This window comes from Artemia sp. Qi Xiang Cuo, chromosome 3, assembly GCF_049724085.1.
Source record: "Artemia sp. Qi Xiang Cuo chromosome 3, ASM4972408v1, whole genome shotgun sequence".
Classification (NCBI taxonomy): Eukaryota; Metazoa; Arthropoda; class Branchiopoda; order Anostraca; family Artemiidae; genus Artemia; species Artemia sp. Qi Xiang Cuo.
In genome coordinates, this window is record NC_142796.1 from 76468090 (window position 1) to 76494218 (window position 26129).

At 35.7% G+C, this 26129-nt stretch overlaps 2 protein-coding genes across 2 annotated transcripts in view; both read right to left on the reverse strand.

The window, feature by feature from the left end:
* The window catches only part of Exo70 (exocyst complex component 7), a 61484-nt gene extending 55993 nt beyond the window's left edge, over nt 1-5491 (reverse strand). Inside the window, exon 1 of the mRNA XM_089086586.1 lies at nt 5466-5491. Within this exon, the coding sequence (XP_088942712.1) occupies nt 5466-5480 (15 nt within the window). The 5' untranslated portion in view covers nt 5481-5491. The remainder of the gene's footprint in view (nt 1-5465) is intronic.
* A 5341-nt stretch (nt 5492-10832) lies between these two features.
* Nucleotides 10833-11252, reverse strand: LOC148954547 (uncharacterized). Its single transcript, XM_089086333.1, has one exon. The coding sequence runs from the start codon at nt 11250-11252 to the stop codon at nt 10833-10835; it is 420 nt and encodes a 139-aa protein (XP_088942459.1).
* Between the last annotated feature and the right edge of the window lie 14877 nt (nt 11253-26129).

Consider the following 26129-nt stretch of genomic DNA (forward strand, 5'->3'; position numbering starts at 1 on the left):
GCTTAAAACCTCTACAGTACGGTTCTCTGATACGCTGAATATGATGGTATTATTTTCATAAGGTTCTATAACCTTTAGGGGTCTTTCCCCCTTTTTTTGAAAATCAGCCAAATTTTCTCAGGTGCGTAACTTTTGATGGGTACCACTAAACTTGATGAAAGTTATATATTTGAAATTAGCATTGAAATTTGATTCTTTTCATGTATCTATTGGTATCAAAAACCTGTTTTCTAGAGTTTTGGTTAACATTGAGCCGGGTCTCTCCTTACTTACAGTTTGTTACCATAAACTGTTTGATAAAAATTCAAAAAGTAACCTCCAAAATTGAAAAAATCCAAGTTGGTCCAGCTACATTCTGATCTTCCACCTCACTTAGGTATTTAGGCCTTCCATTTGGAAAGTCAATTAGATCCGCAAAACAGCTTACAATTGATTATTTAAAAGAAAAACTTACGAGATTATCGCCTGTCTTTAGCCTATGTCTTAGATGAATGACTTTGCAGTCATTTATCTATAGCGGTCTCTTACAAATTGCGTATTCGACAGGTTTTTCGTGACTGGTTTCCTTGCACAGTAGCAAATTTGTTCCCTGGGGCAAGGTAGTACCCAGAGGGGGGGGGTTCGGGGATTGAACCCCCTAAACCCCCAGAAAAAAACAGAAATCCCAACCTCTAAGGAAGTTTCCCCCCAAAACCCCGCCCCCTAGTACAAAGTTGCTTACCGTTTGACCCCCCTCTCCTATGCCCATCAGTTCCCATAACGCTTTGAGTCAAAATCAAAACAGAGTTATTTTGTTTGACGTAGATTAAAAGTTCAGAAAATATGTCATTGTAGATGAAAACCTCCTCATGGTCCAGAGGGCAAGGGTTGTAAGGTCTACCCCGTGGGCATATCTGACACCATCAGTCAACCAGGGGTGGGCAACCCCCCCCTTGACCCCCCCCCCCCATGGTTGAGAGTCGCCATGTCTTCTGATTCCATCAAAATTGCCTAGCCTAGGATAATTGCAAAAGATTTGTTTGGTATAAATGCAAAAGACTAGGCTAAACACAATATTTTATAGGTGTCCAAAATTTCAAAATCAAGATCAATATAGTTGTTTAATCTGTGACTATCAATTTTGAACTGAGTGAGTTCAAAATTGCTATGCCACGCTTATCCCGAAAAAACCGTTGACTTAATTATAAATTCATATTACGGGAAGGAGTTCTGGGCAAGTGAAACAATTCAATCATTTCAGTGTTTGAAGTTCTCGAATGAAAAATGACAGTTGACCAAATTTTAAAACCATCGGTGAAACAAGCCATTTTAGTCAGATAGCAACAGTAATAAATTAAGGGGAAAAGTTGAGGTTCGCCTATAATAGGCGAATAGGGGGGGGGATTACTGATTACTGATAAATCTGTATCAGTAAACGGCATGTTAGGTTAAGTTAAAAATTTTTAAAATGTAAGGTTTTTTCAAACAGTTCGTGGCAACGAACTGTAAGTAAGGAGCGACCCTGCTCAATAGTAACCGAAATTCTAAAAACCAGAATTTTGATACCCATAGATACATCAATAGAATCAGATTTTTATGCTGAATTCAAATATATAACTTTCATCGAGTTTAGTCCCACCCATCAACAATTACGTGCCTGAGAAAATGTGCCTTATATTCAAAAAAAGGAGGAAACACCCCCAAAAAGTCATAGAACTATAATGAAAATCACACCGTCGGATTCAGCGTATCAGAAATACCTGTTGCGGAAGTTTCAAGCTCCTATCTGCAAAAATGTGGAATTTTGTATTTTTGGTCAAACAGTTCGTGGTAACGTGGTAAGTAGGCTAAGGAGCGACCCGGCTCAATGGTAACCAAAACTCTAGAAAACGGGTTTTTGATACCAATAGATATATCAAAAGAATCAGATTTCAATGCTGATTTCAAATATATAACTTTCATCAAGTTTAGTGCTAGCCATCAAAAGTTAAGCGCCTGAGAAAATTTGGCTAATTTTCGAAAAAAGGGTTAAAGACCCTCTAAAAATTATAGGACCCTGATAAAAATCACACAATCAGATTCAGCGTATCAGAGAACCCTACTGTAGAGCTTTCAAGCTCCTATCCGCAAAAATGTGGAAATTTTTTTTTTTGCCAGAAGAAAGATCATGGATCGTGTTTATTTGTTTTTTTTCCTCAGGGGTGATCGTATCGACCCAGTAGTCCTAGAATATTTTGTGAGGGCTCATTCGAACGGAAATTAAAAGTTCTAGTGCCCTTTTTAAGTGACCAAAAAATGGAGGGTAACTAGGCCCCCTCCCGCGTTAATTGTTTTCCTAAAGTCACCCGATCAAAATTTTGAGATAGCCATTTTGTTCAGCATGGTGGAAAATATGATAAATATGTCTTTTAGGGTGACTTAATCCTCCGAAGTTCCCAGAGGGAGGGCTAAAAGTTATGAACTTTACCCAATGTTAAAATATAGTATTGGTTATTGGGAAGTATACAGAAGTTTTCAGGAGGTTTTTTTTCTGGTAGTGGGAGGGAAGGATGGGTCGGTGGTTATGTTGGAGAATCTGTTCATGATGGAAGTTTTTATGGGGGAAGGGAAATTGCCATGAAGGGAGTGCCGGACTTGCCAGCATTATTTATTGGTTATTGGGAAGTATACAACCATTTTCAGGAAGGATTTTTTCTGGAGGGGGGGGGGCTAGAGGAGGGGGTTACTCTGCAGAATAGGTCCGTGGAGGATGTTTTTTTGGGGTAAGAGACATTTCTATGAAGGGGGCGCCGGATTTCCAAGCATTATTTAAAAAAAGATCAGAAATTAAATAAAAAAAACAAGTTTTTTCAACTGAAATGTAAGAAGGAATATTAGAACTTAAAACGAACAGAAATTATAACGTATGTGAGGGGGTTCTCCCCCAAGTCAATACCTCACTCTTTACGCTACAGTTTTTTTTAGTGCTTTCAAAAGAGCTATCTATTCTAATTAAACGGCCTTTGTGATTCAGGGGTTTGTTAATAAATTTTTTTTTAACTTTTAACGTAAAGAGCGTGGTATTGACTAAGGGGAGAACCCCTTCATATACGTAATAAAAAAAAACAATAAAAAAACAAGCGATACGGCTCAATAGTAATCGAAACTTTTAAAAACGGAATTTTGATGTCAATAAATGTATCAAAAGAATGTGTTTATAATGCTTATTCTAAATATATAAATTTTATTAAGTTTAGTATTACTCATCAAAGGCTACGAGCCTGAGAAAATTTACTCGATTTTTTAAAGAGGGGGAAACATCCCCTACAAGTGAAAGAATTTTAATGAAAATCACACCGTCAGATTCAGCGTATCAGAAAACCCTATTACATAGGTTTCAAGCTCATATCTGCAAAAATCTGCAACTTTGTATTTTTTGCCAGAAGAAAAATATACGAATATAGAAGTTAGTTACTTAAGTTAATTTTTAAAGACATCCATTTATAAAAATAAAATTAAAATTTTTATGAAAATAAAAGCTGAATTAAATAAAAAATTAAAAGAAATTAAATAAGCGACTTTAAAACTTAAAACGAACAGAAATTATTCCGTATATGAAAGGGGCTGCCCCCTCCTCAACGCCTCGCTCTTTACTCTAAAGTTTGACTCTCTCTCAAAAATTTATTTTATAAAAAAATAAAAAACTTTAGCGTAACGAGCGGGGCGTTGAGGAGGGAACAGCCCCTTTCATATACGGAATAATTTCTGTTCGTTTTAAGTTTTAATGTCGCTCCTTACTTTCAGTTTAAAAAACTTGTTTTTTTTTATTTAATCAGAAGAATGATCACAGATGTGTTTATTTATTTATTTTTTTTTTTATTTACCCAGGGGTGATAGTACCGATAAAGTAGTCCTAGAATATCGTAAGAGGGCTCATTTGAACGGAAATTAAAAGTTCTAATGCCGTTTTTAAGGGACCATAAAAATTGGAGGGCAACTTGGCCCCCTCCCACGCTAATTTTTTTCCCAAATTAACCCAATCAATAATTTTGAGATAGTCATTTTGTTCAGCATAGTCAAAAATCTAATATGTATGTATTTGAGGATGACTCAATTCCCCACAGTTCTCGAGAGAAGGGCTGGAATTTATGAACTTTGCCCATTGTTTACATATAATATTGGTTAATGGGAAGTATAAAGACGTTTCAGGAGGGATTCTTTTCTGATGGAGGGGGAGGAAAGGGTTACGGGGTAGGATTCGGCCATGAAGTATGTGGTCGGGGGGGAAGAGAAAGTTATATAAGTGGGGTACTATATGTCCCAGTATTACTTAACAAACGATAAGATATTAAATAAAAAAAATATTTTTTTAAACTGGAAGTATGGAACAACATCAAAAAATTAAACGGACATAAATGATGATGTATATGAGGGGGTTCGCCCCCTAGTCAACACCTTGCCGTTTTCGCTAGTCTTTTTTTAGTAGTTTCAAAAGAGCTATCTATTCTAATTAAACGGCTTTTGTGATTCAGGGTTTGTGATTCAGGGGTTTGTGATTCGAACAAAACTCGAATTTTAGCGTAAAGAGCAAGGTATTGACTAGGGGGCAAACTCCCTAATATACGTAATAAAACATACAAATATAGATGTTCGTTACGCAAGTTAATTCGTAAGTTACGTTAGAACAAAATTTCGAGAAAGCCATTTAGCAAAAAAAGTAAAATTAATATGCAACTTTCGTTTTAATTATTCATGTACGGTGAGCCCAAATAAGATCTTACAGCTCACTGATGTTAGCAAAAAGTGTGAAGACCGCCACTGTTTTGCCCTACCCTGAATTTGTATATATAGGGGTGGGGGCTAAAATTCATTTCTGACAAAAATGATTATTATATTTGGAAATAGCAAAAAAAGGCATCAAGTGGTATATTAACTTTATTTGTAAGTCAATAATATGATTTGGTAAAAATTTACCTAAACTGGGATCAAGGAGGAGCATGCACAGCTGTGTTAGCCTCAGGCTGCTTGGTTCTGCAGTGAGCTGTTAGTAGTAGTAAGCTAATACTTTTTTGTTTCTTGAATTTTTCAGTATTGATTCAATTTATAGATATATGGGTTGAAACCATGGGCATAAGCAGCATTAGGCAGTATATTGTCTATGGGGGGGAATCAATAGTGTGATGGAGTTTTATCAATTGATTTTTCTAAACCATCTACTTTTTCAACCATATCTAAAGTAAATTTGAAGGTCTAGGGGGGGCAGCTGCCCCCTCCCTACGCCCATGGTTGAAACAAAAGTGATGCAAGGCAAAATCCATGGGGAATACATAATTTAAATTGTATATCTGCATGCTGGGGGTAGGGTTGATAAAGCATAGCGTAAGTGCCTTCAGAATGTGTTAACTAGGGCCTATAGTTTTTCTGAATATTAGGCTAGGCTATGAAGTAGGCTAATGATTGTTTTCTTAGCATGTTTTTTCTCAATAGTCCTAATTCAAGGATTATACCAAACTGTCTGCCATTTAATTATATTTGAGCTTTTTAATGGCTAGGGATGTGAAGAAATCCCTAGATTGAAAACAGATAAAGTCAATTATTTGGCGTACCACTTTACAGCTTTTCACGTTTTAAATTAGCTGCGCAAATTTAATTTTGCTGTTCAAACGGCATTTGGTCCTAAGGTCCTAACACAGCCTTAGCCTCGTTTTCAGGGTCAGTGACTTCGAACACGGGTTGTTCTCGTCTAGCGCATCATGCGTTTTTACAAAGCGGGTTCTGAAGGAAAACACGGGGTTGAAACTTCGCAGCTGAAAACGCTTCATGCTGAAGAATAGAATTTCCCTCTCAGTTACTCGGACTATCTGTCTTAGTTTTTTATACAATTAGCTATGTATTCATGCCTACTGCAAAATACTTGATTTTCAATTCAAAATCAAGTGTATGGGATCCCAATGAGCAAACTTCATGGGCTGTAAATTCAATGGCTGTAAAGCCATTTTTGAATTTACCGCCAATAAACGCAGAACTCGGGTTTGAACCTGGTATTTCTACGGGTTCCAGATTCAAGGAACCCGGGTTCCCACACAGGGAGAACCCGGCAGCTGAAAACGCTTAGAAGCGGATTCCTGTTGAACCCGCAACCCTAAAAACGCTTGATGTAGAACTCAATAGCAGCCCGTGTTTGAACCCGGTCCCTGAAAACGAGGCTCTAAATTACGACAAAACAAAACAAATGACTACTGAAAATGGACCCATGACTTAGGTTAGGTATAATTACCCTAACTTGGTCAACTACGCCAGAACAAGCATAATCATACTCATTTAAAAAATTAAATCCCTTAGATCACCTTGTTTGACGGTCTGGTTTTCTTAATAGATTTTTATTTTCTACAGTTTTTTACTTTACTTACTGCAGGCAAGGCATAAATTTAATTACTGTGTACCAAGGTCCATGTTGGCTAAGTAGGGAAAGTACCGTATGTTAAAGTTCATGGATGTTATATGAGAACGAAAAGACTTGATAACAGCTTCAGTCTTTTTTTTTGAGTGTATCATGGATGATATAGGTTTTTTTTTTTTTTTTTTTTTTTTTTTTTTTTTTTTTTTTTTACAGAAAAACTGTTCAGGTTTTTAAGCAAGGCTAACAAGATCCTGATATATAATAAAAATTCTGAGCATTTCTAATAGGGTTTTTATCATGTCACTTTTTTAACCATGATTTGTCTTTAAAAGGAAAATCAAACCATTGTCATTCGTGTTTTACGTTCAAAAGTTGAACATCAAAAGTTACATTCGAAAAGTTATTTTTGAGGCTTTAAAAATAGAATTTTGACTCCCTATGTTAAACTAAATAATAAAGTTTTGAATGAGGCTACTATTACTCAAATCTCGTACTGTACTTTTTAGTAATATTCATTTTTCCCATGACACCATTTTGTTAAATATAAGGTTTAATTTCAAACTTTCACATTGAAGAAAAATTTAAAACAGAAAAGACTTGAATTCTTCATACTGAGCACCTGTGGTTTCTTCCTTCGGAGCATAGAGAATCTTTGTACTGGTGATATTTCTCCAGGATCTACTACTAAATTCTAGACCAGAGATGTCCGACCTGCGGGCCGCACTACAGCCCGTCTCACACTTTTGTGCAGCCCGCTAGTCATTTTCACAATGTCCTTTAATGCGAATTCTACCCATGTTTACCCAATTAGTACCTATTTTTTTTTTTAATTTAATAGGTTCTGCGACCAATTGAATTCACACATCAAACGTCACAGGGCTAAGAAAATTTGCCTCATTTTTTAAGAAATGAGAAGTCCTAAATGGCAAGGTATCATAATAAAGATCTTGCCAGCCCATTCAGCATATTAGAGAACCCCGCTGTGGAGGCTTCAAGCTCCTATTTACAAAATTGTGGAATTTTGCATTTTTCCCGAGAAGAAAGATTGCGTTTTTTTTCTTAATGAAGCAATTTGATAGCAATATGACCCGAATCGGACTGCCCTGTGGTGAAATCCTTTGCTCCCTCCCAAATATGTAGGCTAGTGTACAACAGGCTATTGAAATTATTAAGATTTATATACTTTTCAGTAGAAAGATACAATTTCTAACGTAAGTAGGTTTTATTAATCAACATGGTTTTGATTTCAGCAGTAGATTGAAATGTACAAACATTTCCTTTTTATAAGACTTTTACAGGCACTATTTTATAATATATTTTTTATGAGTTTCTGTAGTTAAGAATTTTCTTAAGATGCTGCCCTAATCTCAACAATACTAATGGTTAAAATATATTACCTTTTGAATTAAATTTTTTTCTAATTAATAACGAAAATCGCTACATGAGAACAACTCTTACTTTGGCAACCAATGTCATTTTTGTTATGAGACCCAAAAACCGTTTAAAAAAATTCTTCCCTGGATTTGACATAAATTTGCGGCTAACGCTGAATCAAGACGCTGAGGAAAGAAGACGCCTATAAGTGCAATCTTCTCTTTTACGTGCGCGTAAAGGAACCAAAAGCTCCCCAAAAAAAGAGAATTTTCCGGAATAGTGCATGTTTCAACTGGACTCAAAATACTACATTTTAATGGCATGAATATTGCTTCCAAACCTGACTAAAATGCAGCTCCTATTTGCCACAAAATTAATTTAAATAAACAGACATTTAGCAATCAAAATTCTAACTGTTAATGCTAATGAACTATAAGTAAAGACCGAGTCTGCTCAATAGCAACGAAAAGCTAAAAAAGAGAGTTTGATAATGGATTCCAAATATAATAATGTAATTAAGTTTAATGTTACCCATCAAAAGCTTCGGACCTGAGAAGATTTGCCTGATTTTCGAAAAAGGGGGAAATACCCTAAAAAGGCAGTGACTCTTGATGTAAATCACACCATTAAATTCAGCATATCGGAAGTACAGTCGAAATATCCGATAACTGTACCTCTGAAGATGGTGCGACTTCCCACAACTCCTAAGAGAGCGTTGTTACGTATGCAATTTGCCCATTATTTACATATAGTATTTGCTATCGGGAAATGTACGGAAATTTTTGAGAAAAATGTTCTGGAAGGGGGGGGGGGTCCGAAGGGAGGATTTTCTATGAGGAAGAAAGTTTCCAACCCAGGGTAAATTATACACAGGAGGGAGTCATTTCCTGGTATGACTTTAAAGCGGTCAGAAATTAAATACAAAAACAAGTTCTTTCCAACTGAAAATAAGAGCAGCTTTAAAACTGAAAACCAACTGAAATTTTTTGCGTATATGAGGGGGTGCCTTTCTCCAACTTTTGCTCTTTACGCTAAAGTTTGACCTTTTGTCACAATATATATATATATATATATATATATATATATATATATATATATATATATATATATATATATATATATATATATATATATATATATATATATATATATATATATATATATATTTAACAATAATGTTAACCGCTCATTATATGTTATTAATTTGGTAACTTATGTCTTATGTTTCCCAAAATATTTTAGTTAATGTAGTTTTATAAAATAAAAACATAAGTTTCCTTGGTTCCAGTTTAGTGCAGTGTCGGATTCAGGTGAGGGGTGCGGGGGGCACCCTCCTTCCTAACGTAGTGTCAGATTTAGGATCGGGGTGTATTAGCAAGACGACGGCAAATAACTTTATATAGTGTTGCGCTGAAGAAATTTTAAGTACTATAAAGACAATAATCCACGAAGCTGAATTTTACAGCGTGATATTGGACGAAACCACGGATGCGTCACATACTTCACACCTTAGTCTTTCTCCGCACTATGTTTATTACAGCAGTATTGAATAAGACTTTGTTGGATTTACGGACCTTCACGAAAAGAACTATAAGGGTATGACGGAACATGAACCAAACATTACAGGTAAAATTTTAGGCAAGTCTGTGCTCAAGCTAATGGAAGACATTGGGCAAATCTTTGACAATTGTGTTGGCATAAGCTGCGTTGGAAGCAGTGTCAACATTTTTGAAATGCAAGGGGAAGTATCAGGGATCCAAAAAGTTGCTAAAAGAAGCAGCCTCTGTTTATGTAAAAACCATGCTCTTAACCTATCGATTTCCAAGTGCAATAAAAACCAATATGTCAGGAATGCTGGAGGTAGTATTAAAGAAGTTGCAAGTTTTTTAGTGCATTGGCAAAACGAAATTTTGTCCTTACAAATGATTTAGGTCATCATGTACAAAGCTGCTCATTGGGTTGAACGTCGCAAAAGTAAATTGTGATTCAGACATGATATGCCTAAAAGAGTTGAAGTACTTAGAATTGTGTCTTCATGGCGTGATATTTGTTCATTGACAAAAGCAAATTGCTTGCTGACAATGAATCACAATACGACCAAGAGGATGTCCTCCTTTATTGGAAAAGAGCTGCTTATACTCCAGTGCTAGATTATATTATTTCTGACAAACCCGACAGATTTTCTGATGCGTCAATGACATGTTATTCTCTAAATGTGCTCCTGCCTCAAAATTTAGATTCTGCACCTGATATTCAAACTTTGAAATCTAAGATCGAGCCAATATGTCGCAAATTCTCTTCTTTTTTTTGGACAAAGCAGTGAATCTTTAGTACTGAAAATAATAAATGAGATACTTGCAGTTGTACCTTAAGCCTCAAAAGAAGAAGTTGTACCTTAAGCCTCATTTCCTACTCTTCATTACAATCATAACTACTAAGCGATGCCATATATTTAGGCGACATGCTAAATGGTTTGACCTATACAAATAGCCAGAAAGAACGCATGACTCCAAAAGATGGTTCAAGACCAATTTGTTTTTGATAACACAAAGCTTTAGTCACTTGGTGTAGTGGTCAGAAACGTAAAGGCTACAATTTTGTAAAGAAATTATTAAATATCATATTTTTCTGTAGAGGATGAACAGTATTCTATTTTTTATAGTGGGGTGGTTTTATATTGCTTACTACTTTTTGTATCAATATTATCAGATAATTTTAATTTCAATAGATTTATTGGAACTTAAACTGCGAGATTTTAGATTTTATATTAAACTGCGACCATTTCTACTACCTATCCACCATTGGCGTAGGGAGGGGGGGGGCAGGGGGCAGCTGCCCCCCCCTAAACCTTCAAATTTACATTAGATATGGCTGAAAAAGCAGATGGTTGGAAAAGCAGTTGATCTCCCGCCGGATCCACAGACGGCGGTGGATTTGTAAGGAGATGGCTTGGGCTTTGTTGATTCTGTTCTGTACGTCAACGTCACAGCCTCCGCGAGAGTCTATTATTGAGCCAAAATAGGTGAAGCTGTCGACTTTTTCCAATTCTTGTCCGTAAAGCACAAGCTGATAATCCGACTGCATGTTTAGGTCCATGACTTTAGTTTTGGCCGTGTTGATCTTCATACCCTGTAGCTGAGAGAAATGCTATTTCATTTAACATTGCTTGGGCAGTTGCTGAATCAGCAGCAAGAGCGTCGATGTCGTCCGCGTAGTCCAGGTCAGACACGTTAATGCCCAATCCCATAACAACACCATCAAAACTCGAGAGTGCACTCTCTAGAATCCAGTCTATACAGTAATTAAGCAAAACAGGGGACAATAAGCATCCCTGTTTTGCTCCGCTATCGACATAGAAGGCCTCAGTTTCTTCACCCAGCACTCTTACAGTCGATTTGCAATGCTCATAGTAGGCTTTCAACAGCTCTTTGAATTCTACTGGCATACCATCTTCCAACATGATTCGATAAAGGTTTTTGCGAGTTACAGAGTCGAAAGCAGCCACAAAATCAAGGAACATGTTAATTATGGGGAGTTTGTAACGTTCGCACTGTTGGAGAATAAGGCGAAGAGTAAAGACCTGGTCAGTGCGCCCTCTCCCTCTTCGGAATCAGCATTGATTTTTACGTGTCCGCCCAACCCCTTCTACCTCGAAACTTTTAAGCAAAATCATCGCAAATACTTTGGTAGCCGTATCCATAAGTGATATCCCTCGGTAGTTGCGGCAGTCGCATTTATCCACCTTTTTAAATACTGGGATTATTACTGACACCTTCCAATCAGACGGGAAGGTCTTCTTCTCCCATATCAGACTGAAGAGGGTTTCTAGTTGTTCCGTTACAACGCATGGTGACGCCTTGTAGACCTCTGATGGGAGACCATCTTCTCCAGGAGACCTATTGTTTTTCAGCCGTTTGGTCGCGTTTAGTATCTCTGAAGCTGTAGGTGATGCCATGTCGATTTCATATGGTGGTCTTTTAGCTGTTGGTGGCAGCATCGGCGTTGCATCTTGCCCATATGTATTTGGATTACGCAGATCTTTAAAGTGATTCTTTCAGTGATCAAGTTTACCTTGCACGTCAGGGATCACACTTCCTTGAGCGCCTTTAGGGACCAGCAATAGGTGACTTTATTCCTATTATTTCTTTGAGGGTTCTATACAACTTTCTTGTGTCATTATTTCTGGCTGCTTTTTCGATCTCTAAAGCAACCTCATCACAGAATTGCTGGCCGTCTTGACCTAAGCTTGTTTTAACCTGTTTACGTAGCAACTTATTTACTGCGATTGATGTGCTTGGTGCCGGCCACCTAGGTTCGATTAGCTTTACAGTTTTCCCTGAGACATAATTAGTCCTCGTATTTACAGGGACATAGCCAATAACTTCAGCGGCCACCTTTTTAGTGATGTCCCGGAATTGTTTCAATCGGGTGATAGGGGCAAGTTTATTAGAACAACCTATTATCCCCCCACCTAAAGAAAATCCTGGATCCGCCCTCGAAGTTAGAATTTCTGACTTCGAGAAAGTGCTCTCACAACCAGAGAAAGTGCGAATCTGATTCAGTATATTATCAGCATACATAAGTAATAACACGTCTAAACCGCCGTAAATACAGGTGGACTCAATAGAAATTTGGACTGGAACGACTGAGTTATTTAAAAACACGGGGGAAGTAAGACCTCCTTGTCTGAAGCCCTTTTGCACATTAAAAAGCTCCAAGTCGCACTTCATTTTGGCACAAAGATGTTTATACATGTATCGAAGACAGTTTATAACTGAGAAGTCGACCCCTCTCTTTAGAGTTTCTACCAAAATGTGTACGAATATACACGAATCATATGCTATGATTATAATATATAAAAAACCCTTAAGATGTAAGAATTAGATTTTATGAGTTCTTAAACAGCTCTGTATGATGTTCAGTGCCTCAATAGCAATAAAAGAAAAATAAGAGGACATATCACTGATAATCATGGAAAAAAGTGATTTTTTCTTGTTGTTCAACGAGAAAGAGGGGTGCAACTTTCCTGTGTAAGGTTTCAACAAAGGCAATTTAAAGGGTGTACTTTTTTATTTGCTAAGACGTCATTTACTGTAGTGTCCACTGTTAACCAGTGTCCACTACTTAATTTATGCTTCTTTGATGCGTTTATTTATGTAGTCTGTAATGTTTTTGAATTTAACCGAGTAGTGTCTTTGCTAAATACTAACTTTTCTTAATTATCACTCGAAGAAAAATGTCCTATTTAGGAGTTAGGAAAGGAACAGGCTATCTTTCTTTTATAATCACTAGGTATATCCCCCCCCCCCGACCAGGTAGAAGAGTGCATCGACATGTAGTCCTAGGATCGGGACAGCTTGGCTTCTACATATTCTGTAAATTATTAATTCAGGATTAGCGCGTCCGTAAGCTCAGCGATGTAAGATGGCCAAGCTTTCAGTTCCTTAACCAGTTCTGTAAAAACCAGCTTTGTGCAGCTCTCAACTTTGATGTGTTTTATAACTTTATTAAAAATATAATTTGTATCGACTTTATATGGCTGTAGCAGCCTAATAAAACCAATAATGGGTAGAGCTCCTTACCTTCTTTCTTTGGCTCAAAAACAACTTTAAAAAAGCAACGGAAAGTGAAACAAGCAGAAGAAGGTATTGAAAAGGGATTTGATTCCTATCTATGTCTTCATATAATAACACAGTAACAGAAAGTGAAGATAATATTAACAGTGAAAGCAGCTCATTTTGACCAAAATAATCAACAAAGTGATCCAAGTAATGGTCCAGCCTTAGCTTTGGCTCATATTTTCGATGGACCATTTCAACAGAGAGACTTGATTTTGCTTCAGACTAACGGGAGAAAAATTGGAAAAGAATCGTCAGAATTTTCAGACATCTTTAAAACACATTTAGGCTTGTGTTATTCACAAGTTTTCCAACATCCCTTTCCCCAAAGGTGGTGTCAGAGGAAGGGGGTTAAGGGGGCATTCGCAGAAATTCTATCTTTATTAAAAATTTTATCTTTATTAAAATAAAGTACAAGTTGTAGTAGGTAGTAAGTTACCTACTTACTGTATTACTTATATAATAATGCTTAATGCTTCTTCGGGGCACCCATGGCGTCAATAAAGTTTATAAGCTTTTCTGTAAAAGTGCGAACCATAAAGTTTGTCCCACTCACTCAAGGATTTCACCTTTTGACTTTACAGCAATTTTTCGTAGAAAGTAACTGAAATAATCGTACGTGAGCTGAGAAACCATCTTTTTAAGCATTTTTTCCCTTTTAATAATAGATGAAAATGCTTTTTTTGTTTAGCCCTTGTTCTTTTACCAAGCAAAATATTCAAACAATAATACACTATTATATATGCAGACACTAATTTGTATGTGGTTTATTTGAAATTTTCTCCGAATCTTCTACTATTGGTTGAACTTTGCACACTTTCTTAAAAAGTTAAATGAAATTCAATTTTTTTTCTACAGTGATAAAGTCAGCAAATTTTTGCAAGGACATGGGTTTATTCGCTTTGTGGACAGCCTTATTAACTTTATCGACGCCGTGAGAGCCCCACATTACTGTAAGCATAAGCAAATTGAAGAGGCCAGAACCGTCATTGCTTTCCCCTGAAGGATAACCCATGCCCAATGACTATCCAGCTGTGGAGCCCATCTTGCCCTCGCAATAAAAATGACAGAGCTATACCCCTGGGGGGCTTGGATTAAATTTTTGGAAATACAGAAATTTCCTGTGCTAACTTCTGATCAACGCTGCAACACGGAAATAGCAGGAATTCCATAAATAGTGGGAGAGGGATTCACGAAGTGGCGAGACCATTTGAAATTTACCAAAAGATGTTTTACCACAAAGGGGCAACCTAATAGTTTAGCACATAATTTCTATTATCTCTCACAATAATCTGTGGTTTAGATAATAATATTGCGCCATGGAGCATCAAAACTTTTTTCTTCTTGGTAAGGAGAAATATTCCTTGAATTTTTCCTCTTTTATATTCATTTTTAGGCCATAAAAATGTCCTTTGAAATGTGATATAGGACCTGTGTTTTTCCTCTAATAACTGGTGGAATAGCCCTGTCCATCCAAGAAAATACCAAGTGATGTACGTACAGATTGTCAAATGGCATATCAGCAATATTTTGAAACAGCTTACCGTATGAAGATGAAGCTTCGGGGACGTCATGAGGGGGATTTGACCAAAAGGCAACATGCGCATGCTACTGCTGCTATTAATACTGCTGCCACTACTGTTACTATTACTGCTAATACAACACTACTAATGCTCCTACTACTACCACTACTACTGTGAAACTAGTACTTTAAGGCTAAGCGTATGAAGGTGAAAATTTGACAGAATATGGAAGGAAAATTTGAACTAAATCAAAATACACTATGTGCATGCAGATTGTCAAAAGGGCGTATCTCAAGAATGGACTCAGGTATTAAGTTGGAACTTTCAGAGAATGCTTAAAGGAGAAGATCGATAAGGAGAAGACCAATAGCTAATATGTGCATGCAACTGCTAATACTTCTACCACAGCTACTTTTACTGCTACTACTGCTACCACTATTGCTGCTAAACTACTCCAAATACTTCTTCAACTGCAACTACTTGAAAGGTTAATAATATAAATATGAATAAAGGCGTCAGAAAGGGGTAAAAAAGGTGTGCCAGCGATATATTTGTAACGGGTTACCGTATCAAGATGAAACTTCCGGGGTATCATGAGGAGAATGTTCAACTGACCCAAGGCAACATGTCCATGCTACTACACTGCTATTAATACTGCTGCTACTACTGTTACTACTGCTACTAATACAATTACTGCTTTTATTGCAGCTACTTGTAAGGCAAAAGGGTATACCAGTAATGTCATAGCAACAGCTAATTGTATTAGGTTGAAACCTCCAGGACTTGATGAGGGGGATCTTCAACTGACCAAAAGGCAATTTGTTAATACTACTGCTGCTACTAGTACTAAGTGCTAATACTGTTAATACTACTACTGATACTAATACTACTTCTGTGACTACTATTATAACTATGCCTAAGGGTATGAAGGTGAATTTTTCAGGGAATATTGAGGGAGAAGGTGAACTTAATCACACCCCGCCGTCTGTATTCAGGTTGTTAAAAGAATGTATCAGTAATATCTTAGGAACGGTTTAGTGTATGGCATTGAAACTTACAGGGTTTGTTGCGAGGGATGTTGAACTAATCAAAAGACAATATTTGCATCCTAATGCTAATGCTTCTACTCATACTACCACTACTACTACTGCTCCTACTATTACCAAGGCTAATATTACTACTGCTACTAAAGCTAATGCCGCTACTGTTAATTACACTGCTACAACTACTAGTAGTACTGCTACTACTGTTACTACTGGTAATACTGCTGCTGCTACTAAGGTTAAGGTTATTAAGTCGAAAATTTGGGGAATATTGAACTAAATCAAAACACACTATCCGCATAGAGGTTATCAAGAAGATGTATCAGTAATGCTTCGGGGACAGTTTATATTATTAAGTTGGAACTTACAGCGAGTGTTGAATAGGATGTTACAGAAAACCAAAGGTGCTATGTGCATGCTGATACTAATGCAACTACTGCTACTACAACTATTACTAGTACGCAAGCTTAGGAAATTAAGGTGAAGCTTCCAAGGAATATTCAGGTGAATGTTGAACTAAATCAAAACGACCTATGAAATCGTAGATTGTCAAAAGGGTGACACAGTAACATCTCAAGAGCGGCTAATATTATTAAGTTAGACCTTTTAGGGTAAGTTTCGGAGGATTTTGGACTAACCAGAAGACACTATATGCACACCAATAATACTACTACTACGAATGCTGTAACTAATGACGGTAAGGGTATTAAGGTGAAACTTTTGGGGAGAGTTTAGGGGGAGTTCCAATTAAATGAAAAAACTGTATGCATGCAGGTTTTCAAAAAGGCATATAAGCAATATCATAAGCAGCGCAGAGCTATTGTAGATAACAATAACATAGGAACTTTTAAAGGAACTAATTCGATTGGAAATTAAAAGTTCTAGTGGCCTTTTTAAGAGTCAAAACTGATTGGAGGGCAATCACCTCTCGTCCCAAGCCCATTAATTTTCCAAATACATTCAATCAAAATTTTAAGATAACCATTTTGTTCAAGAGGAACTATGCCTCTAGGGATATTGGGTATGTAAAACCTTCCACAGTTATGCAATTTGCCATTTGCTCATTATGCTTTCAAGCTTTTTCTTCTAATTCACAGCAGGCGGGCTATTCAGTTGATACTATTTAGCCCTCTTCTTTTTGCTTCACTCTGTGGGTTACAGAGCTACTGTCTTTGTTGTCTCTTATTTATTAGATATTCTCAGATATCTTTCAATAGATCTTTTGACTCAAGGAGTTCAAATATAAGATGATAGATATCGATTTCTGTGCTCAGTGTGCAGGTATAGTTGGCTAGGCTAGGCTCTTGGCTGATAATGAGATTTTGTGGTGTTTGAAGCATTTTAACAGTTTACAAAGCAAGGTATGTTGTGCAGACGTCAGCATATTACATTCAAATAGGCAATGGTCAATTGTTTCATTATTAATATTACAATGCATGCAAAGAGGGGACAGGGGAATTGAACAACTTGAATTAGAAAACTTATACGTGAATGCAAGAAAATTTAGTCCATTTGTTCAAGAACTAATTCTATGATAAATTTTAGAAAAATACTTATTGGGAAAGGGGGAAAGGATAGGATTAATCTTATTAAAATTAATATCTGATAGCCTCCATCGGTAAATATCTCTAATTGGGATTGGTCTCCCACTTGGCTGGTCAATATTTATAGCATTTTTTGCTATTTCATCAACCTGATGATTACCACTTATGCCAGAGTGGCTAGGAATGTACGGAAAATAAGTTTTTATGCCACTTGAAGCAAGATTACCAATAATACTGAGACAATAATAAGTGTAAATGTCCAACTTATGTTGAGGAGCTGAGGCCAGCAACTCAAGGTTTGATAGAGAGTCGGAATATATGATGATATTATTTGACTTTGCAATCAAAGGTTGGTTTTCTTTAAGGTGTTCTAATGCCATGATTATGGCATTTAACTCAGCAGATATTATAGATAAATTATTATATAATCTCACACCCATTTCAATAGTCAGGGGAGAAAGCAAAATCCCACTGGCAACCGTTTCATTCATTATTGAACATTCAACAAATATTTGTAAGTGAGTTTTATTGGAAATTGTATAAAGTTAGGCAAATTTTTTCTTGACAAAAGCACTATAGACTAAGTGTTTTTTCCGCTTTGAGAACTCAGTATTTCATATAGGACTTCACAAACTCCATGGGGGGGATTGGGGGAAAGTGGATGCAATAGACTTTGCTGGTATGGGGAACTTCTTCTGAATATTGGCATACTCATCTCCAATGCCTCTTTACATGGCTGGATTTCTTAACCGATTATTTATTGTGTGTGAGCTATTTGATTTTATTTTTTTAAGAGATTTTGTCAAGAGAAAGCTACGCCCTTATTGTTGTTAATCCACTCTCCATAAGCAGATACTCAGTGCTTGTGGGTTTCCTAAGACAAAATATGAGACGTATTATATCATTTTGTGTTGTTTCAATTTTTTGCATCTGGGTCTTTGCACATGCACCATAGACAATGAGCCCATACTCAATATGGGGTCTTATATGTGATTTATAAAACTGGAGTAAGGTTTTCTCCTTACAACCCCAGGGTGTGGAAAGAAGTCTTTTTAGTATATTTGCTTTTCTATAGCATTTTTTTATTGTGTTTGAAATGTGGAGGTGGAAATTAAGTTTTTGGTCAAGCATGAGACCTAGGTAATTAATATGATTATCTTCTGGAATAGTTTTTTATTTAGAGTTAGTTTTGCATTAACATGGTTTCGCTTCCGGTGAAATTGGATTATTTTTGACTTGGTGGGTGCAATGGGCAAATCTGAATGTTGAGGGAATTTTTCAAACTGGAAAAGTGACTTTTGCAGATTTGACTGTGCTATCTGGAAGGTTTTGCCAGATGACCATAGCACTAGATCATCAGCATATTGTAGATTCATGTGGGGTAGGTTCATATCCCAGAGATATAGGGCAAATAGGAGGCAACTGAGGACTGCTCCCTGAGGTAGGCCTTTTGTTATTGTCTTTTGGGGCGAAGAGGCTGAACCAACACAAACGATGAAACTTCGCATTTCTATGAAGGATTTAATAAAATATACTAGCGTAGGCGATACGCCGAGGTTTGCTGGTGTGTTTGAAAGAGTAGGGTAGTTTCCGTAGTCAAATGCCCTTTTAATATTTAGAATAGCCGCAACTCAGATACTAGATTTTTACAAAGAATTATTTTTTACAATATTTATCGAAACTAATGAATCTTCTGGGGAGTGGTATTTCTTGAAACCAGTTTGAGTGTGAGGGATCCTATTATTTTTTTCAACAAACCAGAGGAGTCTGTGATAGATCATTTTCTCCATTATTTTCCCCATCACAGGAGTAAACATTATGTGCCTATAAGACTCAGGGTTATCTTTTGGTTTATTTTTCTTTAGGATTGGTAGGAGGGACGGACATTTCCATATATTGGGGAACCTAGAAGTTGCCCAAGCGTGATTATAACAATTTAGCAGTTCTTGTTTGTATGAAGGTGTGAGATTCTTTATCCATGTAGGGTGTATATTGTCATAGCTGCCGCTAGTTATGGTTCTAATATGATATATTGTATTATTCATTTCCTGGATTGAAAATGGATTAGTTATGTACTCGGATCCTGGGCATGGTTGGTAGGAACTTGGATTCATAGGAATTGTGGACAGTTTGTTTTGATTATTTGATGTTAGCTTATTAACAAAAAGAGTTGCAAATAGGTTAGCTTTTCCATTATCATTGTCATAATGGGTATTATTATGTATAAGCTCATACAGGAGTGGGTTGGGGGAAGTCTTTTTCGCACAGATGTGGCTTATGACTTTATGTATAATTGGCTCATCCGTTTCTCTGGAGAGATTATTTGCAAAATTATTCCAGTATTTATATTTAGTATCTATTATAGTCCTTTTTAGATTAGATTCTGCTTGTAATTTTTTTAAATATGTAGTAGGTGATGGTTTTTTTTATGAATTCTGTCCTAGCTGCCTTTTTTATCCTCCATTTATTTAGGCACTCATTTGTCCACCATGCTTTAGGAATTTGTTTAGGGAATGTTTTCTTAGGTGTTGTCCTGGGGATAGCATGATTAGCTGTATTTATTAGTAAAGATGTCAAGGCTTCAGCATGTGTGTCAACTGTTGTATTAGAAATGCATGAACTTTGGGTGAAACCTGTAATTTCATCATTTAGCTTATTTTGGAACATAGACCAATTTGCTTTAGAGTTGACATACTTGGAGGTATGAGATAAAGTTTCAGCAGGTTCATTTAGGGACCAAACTATAGCAAAGTGTTCAGTACATAGACTATCAATTTTATTTATGTAAATTGTGTTCAAAAAAATAATGACACAATTTGTAGGTCAATTGTGGAGAACCTGCCACTTTTGGGGTTGAAATATGTATTCAGGTTTGGAGGGGTAACAACAGCTAATTCATTATTATTTGAAGTCATATGCTCAATGAATTTACCAGCTTTATTTGCTGGTTTATTCCCCACAAAAGGCTGTGGGCATTGAAATCACCACAAATAATGATATTTTTTAACATATTAGAATTATTTATATAATTAAAGAAATCCTTGGCATCTGTAGTTTGGCCATTAGGGTTATAAAAGCTTATTATGTAGGTTTTTAAATTATTCAGCCAAACACTGATACCAATTACATCAACATCATTTGCAAAATCTGGAAAATTGATGCCACAAAATTTTATATTATTATTAACTAATAAAGCTACCCCACCTCCATTTCCCTCTGAGGATCTATACTTTTTCAGGATAGTATATCCCAGAGACTCAATTTGTTGATTTTGGGTTAAATGGGTTTCCTGGAGGCAAGCAATATTAATCGAATGATTATTCATAAATGATATTAGTTCAGTTAGCTTTTTTTCTGTGAGTGATCTTACATTCCATTGGAGTATTGATAAATGTTGTGTTGTTGATTTGTTCTTCATATGACTGTTTATCAATGTTCAGCTTTGTTAAAAGTAAAGCAAGATCTTTTTTTGCTTGAATGAGCATATCATCTGGGATGTAGATTTTTGCCAATTCTGCAATAATTTTTGTTTTCTGTAGTTGATGTATGTTCATGGCCTGAACTGCATTACAGTTTAGAATGAATAAGCATATATTAGGGGATTGCATTTTTGGTTTTTGCATCCTGTTTGTTGGTTAAGGGATTGATTCCTGGTAGTGTTTCTGGTTTGTTTCTTCTTGGGAGGGTGGGCCAGGCTGACCTCATCTCACCGGACAAGGAGGCTTGTTGGCTTGGTGATTCCTTCTGATAGGGATTTGAGCTAGGGGGCTTAGAGGATGGTGTTTTATATGGGGTGCTTGATGCATTGGGGGCATTTGACTTGGGGGTTTTGGTTGGTTTCGTTACAGGCTTTATTTAGTATCGTTGGGCAGCATGTGCTTCCATTGCTGCAAAGGGGTATGGGATGGCCTTTTCTGTTGAAATTTGGAGTGTTAGAGCTCTTTTCTTGTATGCAGGGCATAATGATTTATTTGTAGATTCATGTGGGCCTTTGCAATTGATGCATGTAGGCTGAGTGTTGTTGCAAGTTATCAGCTCTTTAGGATGGAAAGCTTTACAATTACTACACTCTCGGAGAATTTCATTTGTTTGTTTGTTCTGTGTCCCAGTTTGAAACACTTCTGACACTGGATAGGCTTAGGTTTATATTCCTTGTGTGGTTTGATTTGCCCAAATAGGAATAATTTTTCTGGGATATCAATTTTATCCTTCAGTGTCAATAAGAAGGATCTACTAGTTTTTAGGCCATTAGAGTTAGGTTTTCCAAGTTGGGTAACATCCTCAACTGGGATTATGTTTCCAGCCCTATCTGAGAGCCCTTCTTTTAACTCCTGAGTAGATATCTCTGGGGCACCATTATAAACTACTATTTTTGTTGGTGATTGTTTTGGGTTCCATTTAGATGCAATAATTGGGGTATTCAGAAGGGATTTTAGGTTAATTATTGTATCTGGTGATTTCTGATCTTCTACAGCTATTAGCAGAGATCCATCACGGTTAATATTAAGAGAGAACATTGATTTTAGCAATTTAAAAATTGCAACTCTTATTGCAGTGATCATTTTTTTTTCAAAGGGGGTAGTGGGAGTAATTTTAATGTAAATTCCTAAGTTTTTGGAGGGAGGATCTTGGGCAGAGAGAGGGGAAATGCTTTTGATTGGGGATATTTTTTGCCTTTTTTTAGAGCTTCTAGAGAAAATCTCTTGGAACCCTTTATCATCATTTATGGGTATATTTGCCCCTTCAATTATCATTGTCCTATTCTCTGAATTGGAGCTATCATTTGAACTTTGGGATATTGTACTTGACCATCCAAGATGGGCTTCTTTCACAATCACACTTTCACTGGAATGTGATTTGGGATCTGGTGGGACTTTTTTTTTGGAGGACTTCTAAACATTGCCTATTGGAAAAAGCTTTAAACAAAGAAAAGACTGAACTAAAACAAGAAGGGGAAAATAGAAAGATATCAAACCGTCTGCACTATACTATGTGGAGGAGAAACACCACAGTATAGCCCTGAGGATGAGTTGAGCAGGATTGGTTTAGTACAACTACTGATTAGAAGCGATAATAATTCACAAGAAAATATATTTTAAGTTTCTTATAAGGTTGCTGCTGAGTTTCAAGCTAAATCAAAAGGCACTTTGGTTATTCTCGTTGCCAAACAACATATCAGCAACATCCCAAGAATGACTGAGGATATTAAGTTGAAGCTTTTAGGGCTACCACTATTACTACTTAAGCTATTGCAATTTAACTAAATCAAAATAGTGTAAGTGTATTCAGGTTGTCATAGAGAATAGATGCTGTTTTTTAGGTATTGTATTTGGTTTCATTTTTCTGGTCAACTTCAGAAGGTATAAAACTAAATTATACAATGCTGTTTGTGTCGACATTTTCAATAGGGTTTTTGTTGTTAAAAATTGTTGAAAATTTCCACCGTGTATAAATAGCAAGATAAACTAAGAATTTTTATAGAAAAAACGAATATATTTAAAATTTTATTATACTTTTTCCATAGAAAACGCTATGTCAATAAAACACGAACAGAAATTAATTTAAAAACTTTTTCCAAAGTAAGTTTTTCAAAGAAGAGTAATGAGCCGCATTAAACCAAAAATGGGCAGAAACAAAGTCAAATAATCTTCCAAGTGTATAATTACCACAAATAGCCATAAACAAATGAATGAAATCCAAAACAAACAGAAAATACAATAAATCACCAATTCCAACTCAAAACGAGCAGAAACGAGCAGAGTTTACATCAGTAGGATCGACACCCCCCACCCCATGTCTTTGGAAGACCAGAATGTAATTTGCACTTTATACAAATGAATGTGGATTGAAAATTTAATATACATATATTGATATTTATTCAATAAAGTCTTAAAGATTTTTGATTTATTAAAGCTGAAAAAGTGAACTCAATTAATGTATATTTTCTTTTAAAGTATAGTCCAAATTATTTTCCAGTCTTCATAAGACATGGGGTTGTCAACCCAATTCATGTCAATTTCTGCTCATTTTTAATTTGACTCGGTTATTTATTGTAATTTCTATTTGTTTTGGGGTTCGAACTTTGAACTTTGACTTTATTCAATATAAACACATAAATAAAACACAACTCCAGGGACTGATCAATGATCCCTAGGGCCTAAATATAGTCCCTGGAGAACTAGAATATTCATACAAATACTATCACTAATAATTGACAAACAACAAATTGACAAACAAACAAACTTTGAAAAAAAAGAAAAAAAAAGACTGATCAATGATCCCTAGGACCTAAATGCAGTCCCTGGAGACCTCGAATATTCATACAAATATTATCACTACTTATTGACAAGAAAAAAATTGACAAACAAACAAACTTCGAAAAAAAAAAACTGAAAAAAGGCACTGTACACTACATAAAAAAGAGAGAATCCTCCTAAAAACGATTTATTTGTGCCAGTAGAAAGAAGATGTTTCTTATAATTATATTTAAATGACGGAACTGAAACAGAATCTTTTATCTCCAGCGGAATACTGTGCCATAATTTCACTCCAACGAATTTCGCAGAAAAGCGTGCTCTTTGCATGTGACAAAAACACAAGATACGAGAAAATTGTGTACATAGTAACTCTGAATAAGTATGATAATACGATAATAATTGAAAAAGCAAAGGTATCGGTGGTCCTGCAGGTGGTAGACTATTCAAGTATTTATACATGAAAACAGCAGTTTGGAGCTGACAAATTTGTCTTACTGTTAGCAACTGAGATTTCAGAAAAATTTCTTTAGAATTAAGTTTATTAAAATAAATTGACTTTACAGCTCTATTTTGTAAGATTTGAATTCTCTTTAAATTATAACAAAAAGAATTAACCCAAAGGTAACAACTATAAAGCATATAAAGATAAACAAGAGTAGAATAAAGGGTTCGCAAAACTTTTTGCGGAAGGAAATTTTTAAGTCTATACAAAATATCAGCTCCTCTTGCAATTTTTATAGATAATGACAATAATGTACATGTTCTAGATAATGTACATGTACATAGATAATGACAAATGTACATGTTCTTTCCATGACAATAATTCATCAATGATTACACCTAAATATTTAAATTTTGAAACCCTATATATTAAGTATCCATCAGCTGTTAAAGATAGTTCAGTGTTTACCTATTTAATAGTAGAAAAAATCATGTAATTTGTTTTTTTAATATTAATCAATAAACGGTTACTCGTCGTATATTTTATTAGATCGTTCAACGTGCTCTCCATGGTCTTAAAAAGGGTTTCAACACTTAAAGCTCGGAATAATAAAACTGTATCATCTGCAAATGGTACTGTCAAACAATCTTTCATCAAATTTCCTATATCCCCGGGATAAATAAGGTAAAAGAGAGGCCATAAAATCAACTCTTGCTGAATTCCGAAAGTTATAAGGTGCTCTCGTGATCTTTATGGTCCAATTATAACGACCTGTGACCTATCTGATAGGTATGACTCAATCCAACTAACAATCCACAGTGGAAATTTATAATTCTTTAATTTTCTAACTAAATCCCAGCTCCTCTTGTAATTTTTATAGATAATGAATTTACATGTTCTTTCCATGACAATAATTCATCAATGATTACACATAAATATTTAAATTTTGTAACCCAATATATTAAATATCCATCTGCTGTTAAAGATAGTTCAGTGTTCACCTTTTTAATAGTAGAAAAAATCATGTAATTGTTTTTTTAATATTAGTCAATAAATGGTTACCTGGTATATTTTATTAGATCATTCAACGCGCTCTCCATGGTCTTAAAAAGGGTTTCAAAACTTAAGGCTCGGAATAATAAAACTGTATCATCTGCGAATGATATTGTCAAACAATCTTTCATAAAATTTCCTATATCCGCGGTATAAATGAGGTAAAGGAGTGGCCCTAAAATCAACCCCTGTGGAATTCCGAAAGTTATTAGGTGCTCTCGTGATCTTTATGGTCCAATTATAACGACCTGTGACCTATCTGATAGGTATGACTCAATCCAACTAACAATCCACAGTGGAAATTTATAATTCTTTAATTTTCTAACTAAAAGATTATGGTTTACTGTATCAAATGCTTTCGACAGGTCAATGAATAAAGCTGAGGCATAAAAACCCGTATCTAGAAGATATTTCACTTTATAAATAAAATGGGTAATCGCGTGATCCGTCGAGTGTCCTTTCCGAAATCCATATTGGTTTGGTGGTATTATTCCTTTTTTTTCCGCAAATTTACTAATTTTATGATGCATAATCTTATCAAAAATCTTCGAAATAACTGGTAAAATTGAAATAGGGCGGTAATTATTTATCTCTTCCTTATTTCCATACTTATATAAAGGTATAATATGACTTTTCTTTAGACCTTCTGGAACAATTCCATTTTGAAAAGACAAATTGATTAAAAAAATCAAAATATGAGATATCATTGGCAAAACATGTTTTAGAACCCGTTTCGACAGATGATCAATTCCAGGAGCCTATGATGGTCCCAAAGAAGTCACTATCTTCTCCAAATCATTTGTGGAAACCGGTTCAAAAACAAAAATGCTTCCATCATTATCAAAATTTGAAGTAATTTTACTTCTGTCTTCTATGTCAACATCATTATCAAATAGTGATGAAATATTTTGACTAGT